Source organism: Chaetodon auriga, chromosome 8 (assembly GCF_051107435.1).
Source record: "Chaetodon auriga isolate fChaAug3 chromosome 8, fChaAug3.hap1, whole genome shotgun sequence".
Taxonomy (NCBI): Eukaryota; Metazoa; Chordata; class Actinopteri; order Chaetodontiformes; family Chaetodontidae; genus Chaetodon; species Chaetodon auriga.
The window spans coordinates 10,863,039-10,875,336 of record NC_135081.1 but is presented as its reverse complement, the minus strand read 5'-3'; the positions used below and the strand labels follow the sequence as shown (position 1 = coordinate 10,875,336).

The 12,298-nt window shown below is 40.7% G+C and overlaps 1 protein-coding gene across 3 annotated transcripts in view; it reads left to right on the top strand.

Annotated features, from left to right (window-relative positions):
• ankib1b (ankyrin repeat and IBR domain containing 1b) overlaps positions 1 to 12,298 on the top strand; it is a 33,212-nt gene that overhangs the window by 5,765 nt on the left and 15,149 nt on the right. For all 3 annotated transcript variants that reach the window (XM_076737845.1, XM_076737844.1, XM_076737843.1), the window contains 7 exons: positions 729 to 846; positions 3,950 to 4,158; positions 6,993 to 7,081; positions 7,215 to 7,359; positions 8,004 to 8,170; positions 9,878 to 9,966; positions 10,739 to 10,869. In XM_076737845.1, coding sequence (XP_076593960.1) covers positions 729 to 846; positions 3,950 to 4,158; positions 6,993 to 7,081; positions 7,215 to 7,359; positions 8,004 to 8,170; positions 9,878 to 9,966; positions 10,739 to 10,869 — 948 coding nt within the window. The remainder of the gene's footprint in view (positions 1 to 728; positions 847 to 3,949; positions 4,159 to 6,992; positions 7,082 to 7,214; positions 7,360 to 8,003; positions 8,171 to 9,877; positions 9,967 to 10,738; positions 10,870 to 12,298) is intronic.

Below are 12,298 nucleotides of genomic sequence, written 5' to 3'. Positions count from 1 at the left end.
AATTGATGTCATTGTTATTTCATACAAAACTCTTTCCAGTAAGCTGCTCTAGATACTTTCACCTAGCCAAACCCACTCAGGGGTTGTATTATAACACTTACTTGGTCAGTGGTGTAATATTAGTACTGAATAAGACCTACCATTCAAAACTCCACCTGTATTCTTTTAATGTAATGTTTTAATGAATGACCCCATGCTTCATGGTACATAAGAAATGAACAAAAAAGACGTATTTTGTAAGAACTGAAGCTTTTTCAGTCATTGAGGTCCTCTTGGAGCCAGACACTATTTGTCTGTAGCCCAGTGTTGAATATTTAGCTGGAACTCTGCTGGCTAGCCCAACACGTCACATTGCAGATGCTTTGATTAGACACAAACAAACACACATACAAAGTAGTCTGGCGTAAGGCATGTGACTCCCATCATCGTCAGTGTGTTGTGAGCTCATTGGGCCCAATTCAGTCATGTGGCAGCAATTGTCTATATTTAATTTGTTGTCAATACTTCTATTCTCTTCTTCCCCTTTGCCCAAACTTTCTTTCGTTCTACTCTAATTCCTTTCCTCCCCACTCGTCCCCTCATCTCACCCTCCGTCACTCCCACTACTGTTTCATTACTTTTCTCTGCCAACCTGCCCGATTCTCTTTTGCCTCTGTACCTTCTGTCATTCTTGTTCTCCCCTTGTCACTATCCTCCTTTCCTCTCCTCTCCTCTGCTCTCCTCTCTAGCTGTATGAGGGCCTACGGCCTCAGGATCTACGGAGGTTGAAGGACATGCTGATAGTTGAGACAGCCGACATGCTGCAGGCCCCTCTCTTCACTGCAGAGGCGCTGCTACGTGCCCACGGTACTATTAAACTCACACACACACTGACAACCGCACAGATGCAGGGTGTCTGCTTGTCCTTAAAACATTTGGCACGGCCAGTGTCCTGATGACTGCATCTGCATCCCAGGTCTGATTGTGGCCAGAGACCGTGTTTCCTTTGTGCATGCACACAGTCACTGTAATAATGACAAAGGATAAAAAGGCAAAATGAAAAAAAGAAGGACCTGGATTTTAAAATTCAAGGCTACACCCACATTTTTAAACAGATATGCTTAAAAAATCATGAAGCATTTTTTACTTTGTACCTCATGTTTCCACAAAGAGCTTGCCCTCTTCAAGATGTTTACTTGGAAAGAAAACATTTATTAAAAAAATGTGTCTTAGATTTTATTTGTGTTGGGATTAGAGAGGCCATATCTCACATAAGCTCCACGCTACACTCCAGTGATTTCCTTGAAGTCAGAAGAGGCAAGTCTTTGTTATCTGAAAGAATTTCACTTGTGTTGCTCTCAGTGGAGAGTGTCATTGTCACATGCTCTAAATGCTATTTCAGTAGGCTTGTCTTTTCCACCAAATATGTGAGGAAACACTGGGGCACAAATTAGGGTACTAATACACTTGCTAGTTACTCAAAGTAACATTGGCCACAACACAGGCTCTGACTTTTCATGCAACTCAAAGCAAGTACACAAAAAGGTTGAACCATGCATTAATATGTGTAATAGCGCAAAGGCTGCCATATTGCTGTTGCAAGTACATGTTTGCATTACAACAGGGAAAGAGTTGTATCTTAAACATTTGCACTTTTTGTTTATTTTATAAGACTTTATGCTACTTTACTTACTGTGCCATTGCTAAAATTACTTGCTAAGGTTACTTGTTAACTTATATTTCTAAATAGATGGTAGGTATCCATCACAAATAAGCAATGTCATGCTACCAATGATGTTGATAAGTAATGTAAAATACTAGCAAAACAAAGCACTATGTCTGAAACTTTTCAAGCAGTGTGACTTTGCAGTGTGAATTTAATGCCAGGAGGAACACAAAGTGAGATTAGAGTCTGGAGGGACAAATTTTACTTACCTTATTAAATCTATTGGTGTGTGAAGCAATGGTAGCTATGAATTAAAAGCCGATTTACAAGCCTTATTAAGAACACGAGTGTAATACATTCAGATTTACCAATGAACATTATGTAGACATCCACAGTGCAGCTCATTTGAAATACAGTACTTATGCTTGTGTCTAGTCAGTCTCAAGCCATCACAGTGATCTTTCATACATGCATCCAAGAGACATTTGTAACCAATAGGCTAAACCAGTGAAAGCCTTTCAAGCCAAGGAGAGTGAAGGAATTTCATTTTGCCACATTCTGCATGCCCACAGACATCAGTCACTTGCCCTGAATGACTGCACTGATGCCCTTGTAATGTCGGTTTGGCCAAGTACTGAGTAACAGTGTCACAGTGTTGATTTGATGAGTGGCCTTAAGGTAGTAGTTCTGAAACTAGCTTCACTCAATCGTTAAGACACATGGCAAACTTCAAATGTTTGAAAACAGTGTTATTTGATTTGAAGCCTTTGAAAACCATTACCCCCCTTTAATTTAGCTTGGCTCAGATTGCGTTAGTGGAGGACTTCAAAAAATGTGTTACAGTTTGGGGTTGATTTTCCGTCTTAAAATAACCCCATTCACCCATTCAGTGGGCTGAGTGGCTGGCAGTTGAGCTGTGTGTGCTACATATTAGACATACTTTTGAGAGCTTAGAGGGGAGAGAGTGACCCCAGATTCTTACTATATTTATTCACCTCTATCATGGGAATGCTGTCTGTCGGTTTTATAGGGATAGAGCGTTTCAGGATTTTTGTTAATCTCCTGGTGGAGGGTTTTTGGGATTTATGTCTCATTAATTTCTTGTGAAAACTTTCACTCATTTCCACACTTCCTGACATTTATATTTCCATTTGAAACTTTTCCAGTTTTCTTATCACAATTCTTGGTGCTTTTCTGTTGAGCTGCCAGCCTGTCAATCTGCCTGTGCTGCTGACAATTTGTGCTTCCCAGCTAATTTTTGATATTTAGGACCAAATGTGAAGACTTTTAATTTCAGACTCCTTTTAATGGCCAAAAGCATGAAGATAGGGTCATATTCATTGATGAGTTTTAATTGAATGGAGATGGGGGAATTGTTGCAATATTCATTATCTAAACGAGGCCATTTAGAGTCCGAGGTATTTGATTGGTGGTGAAAAGCGTCTCGAGGCTGATAATGGCCTAATTGCACAGTTGACCGGGTCATGTTCCTTTTTTTAGGAGGGGATTTTTTCGTCAGAGAAAATCTGGATGCAGGCACAGTCCATAAGTCGTTCAATATTTATACTGAAAAGCTCTCAAACCTGTTCTTGTGTTAATGTGAGATTGAACAGCTATTCTAAAACAGAAAAGCAGATGGCAGCAGGTCTATGCTGTTGGCTGTTTGAGAAGCTTAGGTGGTAGTGTTGCCACAGTAGTGGGATTTGTGTGGGCTTTGGTGGACTCAGCTATGTGCTTACCAATTCTTTCAAATATAAGACAGGATGGACTGAAAAAAAAAATGTATTTATGTGAATACATGTTGTGGGGATGACATGAGAATTTAGTTGTGAACAAACCCGGCTGAATGGAAATTCTGTCTGTTGTCTTTGGTGTTTATTCATGCCTGCTTACGGCCGACATTTGTGAAGATTTATCAAATATTATCACACGGTACACTATGTTTTTCTTTCTTATACTGCTGTGATCAACTCGGTGATTCTAGATCAGAGTACCTGTACAGCCTTACTGTAACTTGGCCTCATCTGTTTTCTTATTGCATGGTTTATGCCATTTAAACTTTAGGTCCCAACTTGTATTACAACTGGCATTTTATTACGTTCTACACTTCTCTTACAATGATAAGATCCACTTTTCCCTCTTCCTGCTTAATTTTAACAGGGACACTTTCATCATATCTCATGGCAGCTACTCAAAACAAAGCTATTAGGTTTATTATTTATGTGCTTCTGTTATTCTTCTCTGTCTGCTTTTATGTGTTTACTTTTCTTTCTCTTTAAGTATGTCTTTACTTTTTGGCATCAGATTGGGACAGAGAGAAGCTCTTAGAGGCCTGGATGACCAATGCAGAGGAGTGCTGCCAACGCTCAGGGGTACAAATGCCCAACCCGCCTCCAAGTGGTTACAATGCCTGGGACACCTTGCCCTCGCCCCGTACGCCACGCACCACCCGCTCCTCCATCACATCCCCCGACCAAATCAGCCTCATGCCTGCTGATGAGGAGTCTTCTCTGGTGAGAAACGTCTTTGGGTTCCCTTTTGCCAATGTTTGATGAATTAACAGAATAAGAAGAGGAGTGAAAGACTGAGCCGGTCTTACAAGCCAAATTGGTGCTCAGCCCCGCAAGTCATACTGAAGTGGTGGAAGGTCAGGTTTGACCAAAAAGTTAGACAGTTGCCTCCAAACTCTTAAGTTTTTATGAATTTTAGTTTAAAAAGTCGGAAGAAAACTTTAAATTGCAGTTGCATATGCGGTAGATGAGAGCATCTTTTCAGCGAAGTCTATCATTTAACTCTACTTCAGAAGAGCCATCAGATGAAATTAAACCTCAGGATGAGTAGCCCCAGGGATCTGCATGTTTTCCTGGCCAAGGAGCTGCTACAGCAGCAAAGGATAAAGCTAGCATGGAAGAGCACAGACTAATAGTAACTGACAGTGTACCCATAAAAACTGTACACCAATGTTTATTTAAATCGAGTCCCTACGGTGCCACAGATTTCCTGGAGTATTTCTGCTGAATTCTTCAAATTTTCACAGCTACACCTGTCTTTCTGTGTAATGTTGCATTATTTCCAGCATTACATTACTAACAAGCATTAGTATTCATGCCAGTGGTCTGCCCCACGAACATAAACACAAGCAGGACTTCCTCTGCTCCGAGGAGAAGTCGTTTGTTAATTTTGGTGCAAGCAAACTCTCTGAAATACTTTCTAAACAATCTTATTAGTGTACGATGTTCAACTGTCAATAGTCCAATGGGTGAGAGTGTCAAAACAGGTAGAAAGAACATTTCACAGCAACCTTCTGCTTCAGTGTAAATCATGAGGGAACTAATGATCAAACTATAGAGGCTTCCACATTTGTTTTTTTCAGAGTGGAAATGTCATGCCGCTCCCCTGATGAAATGCTGAATTTTCAGCTCATAGGGTGCATGCTGACCTGTCTAAGTAATGTTAATGCAAGGCCACAGCACATGCAGGAGTATCACTGTAGCTGACGATTGTTTTCACTCCACAGGTAACATAAACAGGGAACAAGTATTGTCTGCAAAGTAAAATTAAAGTACCATGCAATTTATCATAATTTGTTTCACTTCCAAAAAAGAAGGGACTTTGTGGAGAACAGAAATAAAACAGAATGTGATCATTAGCTAATCTCTTTTTTAAATACACTCAATTGAAAACAGTCCAGAGACAATATACTTAATGTTCTCCTTCATCAGCTTCATTGATTTTTGTAAGTATATGCTTGTTCTGAATTTGATGCTGCAACATGTTTCAAACAAGTTGGGACAGGCGCAGCTAAAGTCTGGGGCATCCTCGAAAGGCTCAGTCGTACGAGGATGGAGCGAGGTTCACCGCCTTGTGAACACATGATTGTATGAGAGCTCAGGAACTCTTTTGTGAAACTGTTGGTAAACACAGTTCATTTGCAAATCGTGGCATTCTGTTTTTAATATGGTTGGCAGAGCGTACCAACTTATTTGGAATCACGGTTGTAAGACTAAAACAAATACAGCTCCCATGAGTCATGGATATGTGACACACGCTGTGAAAAGCTCATGGAAGGTGGATTTTCCACAGCTGTGCTTACAAAATCTGCACGTCTACAAGGTCATTACGGAGCCTTGTTGACCCCCTCCTGCAAGAGGCTCAGCACACCCCCTGCTTGTCCTTCCATTAGCCTGACCTTGTCTGTGATTTCTTGATAATTATCAAATATGCTTGATATTTTCCTCAGTGGTCTTTGTGAGCGGTTGTCAAGATGGTAATAATGTCAGGTAATGTGAGATGTCCTTTATGCTGTTCACTCTCTGTAGAAGACTGTCAGTGAAGGTAAAACGGATCCTTTCAATAAATCCTTCCCACGTTACACATTCAAGTTATGCATTAACAATTTCTGAAATGTTTTTGACACCTGATATTGGTGACCAGGGTCGTTGAAGCTTTTGAAATGACTTTGCTACCTGTGGGGAGAATCTGACAGTTTTTGCCAGTCTGAGAAGTTTATTGTTAGAAGACATAATCTTTTTGGATGACGGATGATTTGTCCTGCGGTGGATATTTCAATCCAGACTGGTTCGGTATGTGAACTAAACTGTTGATAGATGATAGTCAAAGCTGACAGGCTTGATTTATCAATTACTTTATGAGAAATTATAGGTTGCGCTCGTCTGACAGTATATTTTGTCGTGGCTCTGAAAAGGCGTGCCTTCGACTGCACTCTGCCAATCGACCCAGTCTACTCAAGGGCCCGTTTAAAGGTTGCAGTTGATTATATCACATTCTGCTCTTTCACAAATCAATACTTACATTGTTGAAGTACACTGCCTCCTTTATGTCTTTTGTTGGGGTCAGGCTCTCACTGTAACAAGGCCTGTGTGTGTTTGTCCCTGTTTGTATCTGTTTGTGTCTCAAATTTCTGCGGATGTGAAAAAATGCATCTGATGAGGGAACAGTAATCTGTAAGCCACATGCTAATGAGAGGTCATCGTCTTGGCCTGGGCTGGCCTTTGACACAGTGTTTTTTCATAAATCAAGAGCTACCATTGTGTGTAGTTTGTGCACACTGATGTATCAAATTGCATAGTTTTCCTTGCCTTGACATCCCATCGAATATTAAAAATTAGGTCACCCATCGCCATATTTCGAGCATGCTTGTTCTCAAGATTCGAAGACTGTGTGTGTTTTCATTCAAAGGGTGATGGAATAATGCATGAATAACAGGCAGGGCCTTTGAAAATTAGAAAATTATCTTTTTATGGCAGGCTTTATTTATCGAGACTGCCTTGAAACTAGTTGTACTGTGGCTGTAAGACAGATTGTGTCTCTTTCTTTTGTATCACAGTGTGGTATCTGCATGTCTTCCATCTCCGTCTTCGAGGAACCCGTTGACATGTCCTGTGGCCACGAGTTCTGCAGAGGTTGTTGGGAAGGGTAAGTCATGTTTTGATTTTGGCCTGTGGATTCTGTCGATCCGCTCACTTTGTCCCTAATTTCCTTCCTCTGCTCTTGAGTGTTTTTCTGTGTATACCTCATCGCTGTCTGCAATGCGTGTGTGCTTCCTCAGGTTTCTCAATTTAAAGATCCAGGAGGGTGAAGCCCACAACATCTTCTGCCCGGCCTTTGACTGCTACCAGCTAGTGCCTGTGGAGGTCATTGAGAGTGTCGTGTCTCGAGAGATGGACAAGCGCTACCTTCAGTTTGACATCAAAGTAATGAGATGAAGAAAAAAAAACAGATTTGCACTACACAGATCTATTTTACCTGTGAGCTTTCTACAAATCATATTGAAATTATATTGCCGCCATCAGAAATAGTAACACATGACTTCTGCACTTCAGTTTCAATGTAAAGACGTCACTGAATATAGATGTGCTTCGGCTGACATGGAAGGGCACAACAAGGGCAAACACTGAGGAGAGTAGAGAGATATTCTTGGACTTGGTAAGCTGTAAAGCTGAACTGGATAAATCAAAAATGAACTACTTTGAAACTACCTTTGTTTGGTTCAACAGAAGTACCTTTTTTGTCACTTATATTTCACCTTAATTGAAAGTTTTAAGAGGCACAAATCTCAAATTAATGAGCAGCCTCCTTGTTTGAGTTATCATCGAAACATTTTCTCATTTAAACTACACATGCAGTGTCATCAATTTCTTTTCATTTTTTGGGGTCAAGATTGAATTACTTACAAAATAAGGCAGCACTTAAGACCTCTTATAGCTGGCTGGCTGATGATCTGGACTCAAAAAGTAATCGAGTAATAGAGTCACCCAAACTAAAAAGCCTCCAGTTCAACAGTAGATTGGTGAAGTGCCGATTGAGTTTTAATCTTCTTTGTTCCTTCTGTTGACAGGCTTTTGTGGAGAACAATCCAGCAATCCGCTGGTGTCCCGAGGCAGGCTGTGAAAGGGCAGTGAGACTGAATACCCAGGGCCCTGGGACTTCCACCTCAGACCCTCTTAGCTTTCCCCTCCTACGGGCTCCTGCTGTAGATTGTGGCAAAGGTCACCTCTTCTGCTGGTGAGTAATCACTACCAGATTGTATATATATGAAAATGTCAACATTTCTAATTATGTGTATTATAGTTTCAATCTGGACATTTGCTTTGCAAAACATGAAGTGTTATAATTCAGTGGTAATGGAGATTACTGAAAATTAAGAATTTATTTTCATTGGTTTGATTAAAAGTCAGATAGGCTGTTGTTGCAATAGACATTGATTGTGTCTTACAGAAAAGCATCAGGTCAGTGTGTCTGAAGTTCCCAGGTGCTCTATTACTGTGAAATGGAAAAAAAGGTTGAAGTCACCAAGACTCATCTGAGATTCAGGTGTCCAGTCAAACCCAGTAACTAGGAAAGAGGTGGCATTTTCAGTGAACCCACCAAGAATCTAATGACCTCTCCCACAGAGAGCTCTGAAGCTCTGCACGAACCATCTCTCCAAAAAACAGCACTCACATAGATGATCTCGTAATGTGTGGCTAGATGGAAGCCACTCTGGAGTAAAATGTGTGTGAAGTTTGAGTTTTCCAAACAGAACTTTAAGAAATCTGAGTGTAAGGACAAAGATTTCCTGGTGAAAACCAGGTACCACTCATGATCTGGCTATAACCAGTCTTTATGCTAAGCTCGGCCAAAATCCTCCTCATCTCAAGCTTTTCAAGTTCCTCTCCAGGCATTGATTAAACTCTCAAAACCTTATCTCTGTTCATCAAAATTACACATTTAGAAGGTTTTTTTCTCCATGAAACAATATCCTTTACTCCTTTTGCTGGTTTTAGATGTAACTCTGCACCTTTGCCATCATGTAGTACGCACAGATCTAAGCAGTCCATGTCTCTATCTCCACCCACCACTCGCCTGCAGCTTCAGGGTAACATTGGCCAACAAGATCCAGCACAGTCCAGATTTGTTTGGACACAGTCAACGGATGAAAGAAGAAATATAAACTTAAAGGTTGACCAACATGCTGGCTCGCTTTGTCTCCTTGATAAATGGATGGAGCAGCGTCAGGTTTCAGAATAACATTAGTGGGAAGATGGTGCTCTGGAAAAAGGCAACTGCAGGCTGCAGTTTGGCTCGCAGATTTTCAAACATACACAGTCCATGCCCTTGAATGCCAAATTCCATCACCTATGCTGTTTGTATGTGTTTGTTTGCATGGGTATCCATTAGTTTTCTGTGTACACATATTTGTAACTACTCATTTTATCTCGTAGCATGGCAGCATGCTCAAGAGCAGAATGGCCCAGATGCTGTTTTGTCCTCCACCTTCTATATTTTCACTCCCAGAGCCCTGAGGAATGCCATGAAAACACTCCCACCATTCTAACGATTGTAACGATCTCCACCGCACTTCAACCAGAACTACACCCCTCACTGCACCTCACTATGTGATTACTGAAAGTGACCTTTAGGCTCACTTGTCAGGTTTACCCAAGAGTTCAGCTGGCATGACATTGGAACTGACACATAATGGACCTGGATGTAACACAGGTTCAACTTTTATAGTTCCCTTGACATCAGGAGTGCATTTGTTTGAAAGGCAGATGTGGCCATTTGATGGTGGTTAATGGTTTTGACGGCATCTCTGACAGCATTGTGTGATTAGTGTGTTTATTTATTTATTTTTTTTAGTTCTATGTGTAGTCCAGGGACAGAATGGGAACTTTGAATTGGTAATTTCAACTGTCTACATCACCTTTTATCTGTCTGTGTGTATTCCAGGGAGTGTCAAGGCGAGGCCCATGAGCCCTGTGACTGTGACATTTGGAAGTTGTGGCTACAGAAAGTCAATGAGATGAGACCTGAGGAATGTGAGTATTGGCATTAATTTGCTTCTTTCTTCTTCCTTTTTTTTTTGCAATTGTTTTTGCAGAATAATTGCTAAGTCTATGCAATTTTTATTGCATCTATTCCGACAGCATCTAACTTAGTCTTAGTACCAGTAAAACTGTGTTAAGCTACCTGATGGTAAATTATTATTACAAAGATGTTTCGACATGGCATGCCCTTACCTGCCCAGATTTTTTTGGGTGGCAGTCAAGTGATTGATTTGGAGCTAAATTGCCTGGAACTCAACCACAGTAATTACAAACAGTTTAGTGTTAAGCCAATTAAAATCTACCATGTTGATGATAAATTATTAATTAAAACGAACAACCCACTCATTGAAAGTAAGCAATGTTTAGAAGCAGTAATTGGACTGTGGGCAATCAAATAGATGATTTAAGATGGCCCAAGTCGCTCCAAAGTGCCACTCCATTGATGTGACAGTTGAAAGATAAAAGCAATTATTTTGTTGTGGAACCATCGTCCCCTTCGATTTCCCCAGATTCTGTTTTATCTTGGCATTTCAAACGGCACATCAGAGGTGCTTTGATAATAGCCAATTATTCTGTTTGTGTGTGGGGGGGAGGAGGCATCTTGGGAGATGTTAGCAAAATATATAAGCAATACACATTAGTCAGGCAGAACAATTTCCCACTCAGTGCAGTGGCCTGTTTAGATGCTGTGGTAATAGCCATTCTCATTCTGTCTCATTATGCCTTTATTTGTTCTGTTTACCTCCCCCTCTTCCTATTGAAGTGGCTGGTGTGAGCGAAGCTTATGAGGATGCAGCCAACTGCTTATGGTTGCTCTCTAACTCCAAACCCTGCGCCAATTGCAAGTCCCCAATCCAGAAAAATGAGGGCTGCAACCACATGCAGTGTGCTAAGGTGAGTTAGGCTGGGACGTTTCTCATACCTGTTTCACAAACGCTGTGTGTGATTGACCTCTGTCTAAACCCCTCCTCCTCCAAACAGCAGCTGTCCAATCATAGCTTAGTAAGTCTAACTAGACACCAGCAGGCGTGTCAAACATTGCATCTCTCTACACATTGATGTGATGTGCACGAGGCTCGAAGAAGAGCAATACTCTGTATCAGGATTTTTGAGGGTGGCAGCCTTTTTGTGGTCTTACTAATCTTAGCACTTTTGGCTAATTGGCTTACTTCCTACAGTAGTAACTAAGTGTTATGTCCAAAGGCAGTGGGCATGTTAATAGCTTGTGACATTATTTTGTGGGTTTAGAGATTCCATTAAAAAAATAACTGTTCTGGACCGACGCATCCACTGTTTGTGGAAATGTCACTTTGTGAGCCAAGATGCATCTGTATCAGAATTTAGAGTAATGATAGCAGCTCAGTCCTGCTTTTTGTTTGAAGGAAGTTCACACTCCAACTCCAGCCAAACCGCGCTGGATACCATTAAATTGGCCAGACTCATATCTATTCATCATATCCTAAAATCCTGCTTGAAAATACAAACAGTAAAGTATAGCTGAAATGTCTCAGCTTTACTGTCCAAGTACATTTTTTCTATGATATGCATCCAAATAAAGTAACATGTTAATTATCCAACATTTTATTAGTATTTATTTATTTTTAATACCCTGGTGCGAACAAGCTCTGCGCTGAGATACACAAACAATGCTGCTTCTTTGTATTCGTTATATGGATCAATTTCTGGTGAGGATGCTGATGTTGTGCTTGGGACGTGAAGCTTTAACCTCCATCTTTTAGCATTACCTCATGCATGCAGCCAGCAAGTACAGATTCAAGACCTTTTTACGGGGTTTTAAAATGTGTCACTTGGAAACGTCAGCTGGGACCTCTCAGCTGACTCACAGAGATTAAGCATTAGCATTATCTTACATTAGCTAGCTACACAAAATCCACGGTTGTCAGGAATGAGGAACCTGCTTTTACTTACTCATGTGAGGAATAGCAGGCGTAGTGTTCAAAAATGACTGTGAATTTTGACTCCATATGTGTAGTGTGGAAATGGAAAGCTTGATAGGCATAGCAACAGTAACTAGGAGGGCAGGCTTTTTAGGTGATGGTCAATTAGGCGACTCTTTCATCTCAGAAGCTATTCTGACCAGTAGGTTTGCAGTTATGAATGAGTAGATTGTTTTCTTAATGGGAAAACTATCTGAATGAACAGTTCACAGGTGTTATACGTGCATTGAAAGATCTACTTTATAGTGAGCTTAGACTTTTGGGCAGTTCTTTGTTCATTACAGAAGATGTGTGTTATTTTTACGACAGTCTGTCCGGTGAGAATTTACACCTTGGAGCCATCAGATATTTAATTATATTAAATA